The following is a 6,000-nucleotide window of genomic DNA, read 5'->3' as shown; positions in this document are numbered from 1 at the left end:
GCCGGTGAGCCTTCTTGACCAGCTTGGAGCAGTTGGTCGTCCAGATGAGATCCTCGGAGATGTGAACTCCCAGGAACTTGAAGCTGCTCACACGCTCCACAGCCGTCCCCTTAATGTGGATGGGTGGATGTGGGTCAGCATTCCTCCTGTAGTCCACGATGAGCTCCTTGGTCTTCTCGGTGTTGAGCAGCAGGTTGTTTGTGTCGCACCACTCAGCCAGACGATCCACCTCCTCCCTGTAGGCGGTGAAAGAAACAAAGTGAAGAAACAAATTAAGTGAAAGAGACAAAACAGTCACATAAGTCAAACTTTACTCAACTCATTCTTGAGAGCGTTTAAACAAGAGAGAAAAGTGTGAAAATGTTCATGCCTGTCTGAGAAAAGCGTATAAAGTGTGTAGTGAGGGTTTCTACAGCCTTAAAACATCTATAATAGATTTCACCCATCGCGGGTTATTTTTAGAACGTAACTGCCGCAATTAACTAGGAACCACTTTATACATGTATTTTAGAAAAAAACATGAGTTTGGTGAGTTTCTTTTACATATTTTTTTCTTTCAGTTTAAGAGAGAGTAGAAAATTCTTCTACAGCAACTCCACCACACAGAAAAACATGTTGGAGATGTTGGGAGTCCTGAGATGGATCAATATCTGCTTCTTCCTTCCCGTGACCATACTGTTCCTCTGCTGTGTGTGTTGTGCGGTACGTAAATATGTATCATCTTTTTATGTGAGTGTGTGAACAATTAAAAAACTCAGTGAAAAGCAAAAATAAAATAAAATATATAATAAAGAAAAGAAATAAAAACCCAGCAATAGAGTGCCGACCACCTGGAATATACCCGACCTTTGTCAGCTGACATAAACTTGACTGTCAGCTGATAGTCAACAGTGTAGGAATAGTAGAATAAAATAATAAATTATTGACATATTGTATTTTATTGGTGCAGCAAAAGTAAAGTGTAATAATGTGAAGTTCACTGAACCAGATACAGTCATGTCATAAAATTAGCTCATCCCAGATGAGTGAATATATGAGACTCATTAAAACCAATCATGTGCTGACAACTTCACTACTAATCAGAAATTAGTCTCTAAATTCCTGGGATTAATGGGATTAATATTTGTCCTTTGGTGCTTTGATAATATATAACAGTATTGTTCGACAAAATCTCCCGTAGACATTCAACATGTTTGCAGTTTGACTAAAGAAGAAAAACACATTCAAAATTCAAATTCAAATTTTATTTGTCACATACACAGTACGATATGCAGTGAAATGCTTAGACAACTGCTCGTGACCTAAAGAAAAAAAAGAAAAGGCTATGAATAAGATAGGAAATAAATATAAAAATTAAAAAGGGTAAATTTAACTAGGAAGGAATAAAATAAAATAAAATATAAAAATTAAGTTAAAAATGAGATAACTGTACAACACAAATTAGAATGAAGGGTAAATTTAACTGGGAAAGAATAAGATAAAATATATAAATTAAAGTTGAAAATAAAATAACTGTACAACAAAATACACAATACACAGTATAGAAATATATAAGAATGTATGAAGATATATATATATATAAATATAAATATATATATATACACACACACACAATAACAGCAGCTGTACAAATATTAACTGGAAATGAGGAATATAATGTCCAGTGTTGTGCAATCCACATTATATAGTGTCTTGTGCAGTGCAAATATGCTTAAAGTGATGAAGTGAAAACAATGTCCAGAATGTCCAGTGTGTGTGTAAGAACTATATGTGTGGGTCAGTACTGTGTGGTGGTGTGATTGAGAGACCGTATCGCCTGCGGGAAGAAGCTCCTCCTCAGTCTCTCTGTGTTGGTCTTCAGGGAGCAGAATCGCTTTCCTGACCTCAACCGAGAGAACAGTCTGTTGTTGGGGTGGCTGAGGTCCTTCACGATCTTCCTGGCCTTGGTCCAGCACCGCCTGCTGTAGATTGAGTGCAGGTCAGGGAGCTCGGAGCGGATGGTGCGCTCAGCTGATCGCAGAACCCTCTGTAGAGCTCGTCTGTCCTGCATGGTGCTGTTCCCGAACCAGGTTAAGATGTTTCCCGTCAGGATGCTCTCTATGGTGCAGGAGTAAAAGTTCCTGAGCACCTTGGGGGGCAGTCGGAAGTCTCTCAAGCGTCTGAGGTGGTAGAGACGCTGACAGGCCTTTTTCACCACGGTGTTGATGTGACAGGACCATGACAGGTCCTGCGTGATGTGAACTCCGAGGTATTTGAAGCTGTCCACTCTCTCCACTGGGCACTCGTTGATGACAGGGGTCTGGTAGTTCCTCTCCTGCTTAGTGCTGAAGTCCACTATCAACTCCTTTGTCTTACTGACGTTTAGAAGGAGGTTGTTCCTCTGGCACCAGTTCTCCAGATTCCTAATCTCCTTGAGGTAGGGCGTCTCGTTGTTGTCAGAGATCAGGCCCACCACGACGGTGTCGTCAGCAAACTTGATGATGGTGGTGGAGCTGGTAGTGGCCACACAGTCATATGTGTACAAAGAGTACAGCAGGGGGCTCAGAACACACCCCTGGGGGGCTCCAGTGCTGAGAGTGGTGGAGGCTGAGACATGTCTGCCACATGTGTCTAAATTTAAGCCTCAGATCTTCAGACCCTTCAGTGACCTCTGCACCTGACTATGTTGTTATTCTACAGCAAAACCGTCAACACTTAATATAGATATATCTTAAGATAAGTGTGATAATTCTCTGTAAGATTCTTAGTAACAGTAATACATAAATCTATGTACAGTGTTTTGGGGTCATAACGGGGTTTTTTTGTTTGTTCTGGAACTGACTTTTATAAATATTACAGAATTAATTTTATTTGCTGAGTTCGAAGTTAAATAACAAATATTTAGTACATGTCCTTTATGTTGGTTGTATTGTGATGAAGCAAGAAGGTGCTGTGTTCAAATATTGTTTGGAATCCATTTCACTATAACAGTCTGAAATTTGTGTTTATTTTGAGGTGTGTGAATAATTAATTCAAAAAATATATATCATAAGATAAATAATTACTTGAATGTTTTCTGACATACAAGTAAAACATTCCACTTGCTGTATATATTACCTCTTTAAAATAAATATATTCATTCATACACATTAATCTACACTTGGGTACAATCATTTTAAACATTGTATTAATTTGGTTTCAATTAATATTTCCTGCAGGGGCGAAGATATCAGGTTCCTGTCATCTATTACACCAACCTCATCATCTCCATTCTGATCCATCACAGCATGATGTTCTTTGGGTGGGAGATAGTGTACGACACCATTGCACATTTCTTTTACTGTTTTGCTGTGACAGCCAGTCTTTACTTCAGGTTGTTCATTGCTTTGGAAAGGTACCAGTGTGTTTGTGTGTGTACTTACATGTCTGAATATTATACTGAAGCATTGTTATGGTCTGTACTCTGATAATCTTTCTGTTTGTGTTGCAGGTATTGTTTCATCGCCTGCCCACTGTTGGACTGCTTCAGACAAACTGAGGGTTCTGTGCTGGTCTGTGTTCTGGTCTGGGTCTTTTGTATTGTTAGTGTTGCTCTTGCTGTATTTTTATATGAATTTGTACGTTTAATTATTTATGCCGCCCTCCCTGCCCCCCTGTTCATCTTCTGTCTCGCTGGGACACTTAAAGCTCTGCCTGCTGCCACCTCAGTGCCCACTGAAGAAAAACGAAGAACTGTAGGAACCTTGGTTGTGTTGCTGCTTAATTACTTTCTCATAAACCTTCCTGCAGTCACTCTGTTAACTTTGAATTCATATCCATATCCTTATGCACTAATTACTAATGTTATCATTATGATCTTTTTTCTGTTTAGTTCATTGTTGGACTTGATTCTGTTTGCCTTCATGTGTAAAGGGCCCATTGACAGGCTGCTGGCACGTCTGTGCTGCTGCAGTATGGAGAGCAACAACACAGGAGATGTGACTGATGTTAGCACAGACAGGTCAGATCATGTAGTCAGAGATGAAGGGGAAGAGGAAACAAGGTCACATTACAGGGAAGATGAAGAGGAATTAGAAAGTGTGAGATAAGCAAAAACAATCCAAAATATTTCTTCAGCTGAAGCCTCAGGCTGTAAGAATTGTTCTGTTGAGTATTTTGATGATTATCAGTTTAAAAGTAATTAAATTATCATATCCACATTACTTTGTTTTTTTGTGAAAATATCATGCTCACTTATATTGTTGTTTAATTGTCTGGATAACTTTGGTTTCCCTCACAGTTACATTTTAATTTCCTCTGATCTGTTGACTTATGACACAATGTAATGTAATATTATTGTTATAAGATGTTTTCTTGGTTGCAGTTTTTTATGTGTAAATTTATTTTTTTAAGTTTCAACTGAATCTGAAATACCTGATATTTTCCTCATTTGTTATACTCTTCTTTGAATTATCAAAAATAAATAAAAACTGTCCTTGGAAGCTATGATCCTTTATGAGCATTTAAATTAACATTTAATTAACTTAACTTGACTAAACTCACAGGGAACCACACAGAGAAACACAGCCACGACGGACAACACAACACTAACACAGAGGAACACAGGGCTTAAATACACTGGGGAATAACGAGGGGAATGAGGCACAGAAGGGGAGCACAGCTGGGAGAAATCAGACATGACGAGACCCAAGAGAAGGGAAACTCAACAGATTTACGTAGGACACAGACCTACGCTATTAAAGATTTACTATTTGCACACTGTTCACATTACATGCAGGACCAGGCCATAAACCACAAGATCCAAGATGCAATATTTTTTAATAGAATTTTAAGTGAGAAAAAAAAGATGTAACAATTGTGATTAAAATTGTGATTTTTAAAATAAAAAATAATAAAAGGAAATCTCAAATAGTGGTTACTAAACAGGACCCAACCATTGAGCCAGTAAAACAAAAACACAACTAAGGTTTACTTAATATAACCGGCCAGACAATTAACAAACAGGGGTCTGCTGTGAGGTCTTGCATGTGACAACATGTGCACATCGCTGCATGAAACCCATATGAAAAATATATATAAATGTTATAAAGTTTGTATCTGTCATGTGTGAAACTTGTATGAAAAGCATACAAGAGTGAAAACAGATAAAAGATCCCTAGAAAAATTATATAAATGAAACTTGTACGTTTTGGATACTTCATAAAACAATATATGAAAGTGGCCACTTTCATGAGTAAATCATATAAGCCTTTTATGATTCATTATATGAAGTAGGCCACATGTGATGCAAGTCTTTTATAATTTTTTTTTCTATTTCTTTTCCACATGGGAAGAAACAGTAGCATCGTGTCTGTGAAGGTTCTCAGTCATCCAGGTCATCGTAGTCAAAGGAGCTTGCAAAGAAAAGCGTCTGGACTTCTTTAAGTTGCTTGAAGATGTTTCACTTCTCATCCGAGAAGCTTCTTCAGTTCAGTTCAGTTCTGCCTCTGGCCCAGGTGAGTGGACGCCTTAACGCCCACTCAAATCTTGGGCCATCTGACCTCAGGAAATCACATGATAAGGTGGGGTCAGGTTTCACAGTGAGCTCACCTGAAACTCTGGCTGATTGTGACCCACACCCAGTTTCTCACCTTGGCTCATGTGATTAGAGGATCATCAGGGGGTCCTTTTGTCCCTCTTTGGGGGGAAACTCCCATCCATCCATCCATCCATCCATCTTCATCCGCTTTATCCGAGGCCGGGTCGCGGGGGCAGCAGCCTAAGCAGAGAGGCCCAGACCTCCCTCTCCCCAGCCACCTCCTCCAGCTTATCCGGGGGAACACCAAGGCGTTCCCAGGCCAGCCGAGAGATATCCTCTCCGTGAATCGCTACCTTATTATGGTGGAGGGGTTTGTGTGTCCCAGGGATCCCAGGGGCTATGTTGTCTGGGGGCTTTTGCCCCCTGGTAGGGTCTCCCATGGCAAATTGGTCCTGGGTGAGGGACTAGACAAAGAGAGATTCGGAAGACCCTTATGAAGAGAA

The 6,000-nt window shown here is 39.6% G+C and overlaps 1 protein-coding gene across 1 annotated transcript; it reads left to right on the top strand.

The window, feature by feature from the left end:
• The first annotated feature begins 294 nt into the window (after window positions 1–294).
• On the top strand, window positions 295–4,339 carry LOC146505824 (uncharacterized). The gene is made up of 3 exons (XM_085183124.1): window positions 295–702; window positions 3,198–3,373; window positions 3,470–4,339. The coding sequence occupies exons 1-3, from the start codon at window positions 520–522 to the stop codon at window positions 4,065–4,067; spliced, it is 957 nt and encodes a 318-aa protein (XP_085039250.1). The 5' UTR covers window positions 295–519; the 3' UTR covers window positions 4,068–4,339.
• Window positions 4,340–6,000: the final 1,661 nt, after the last annotated feature.

Source organism: Neolamprologus multifasciatus, chromosome 13 (genome assembly GCF_963576455.1).
Source record: "Neolamprologus multifasciatus chromosome 13, fNeoMul1.2, whole genome shotgun sequence".
Taxonomy (NCBI): Eukaryota; Metazoa; Chordata; class Actinopteri; order Cichliformes; family Cichlidae; genus Neolamprologus; species Neolamprologus multifasciatus.
The sequence above is the reverse complement of the archived record's forward strand: the minus strand, read 5'-3'. Positions and strand labels throughout refer to the sequence as shown.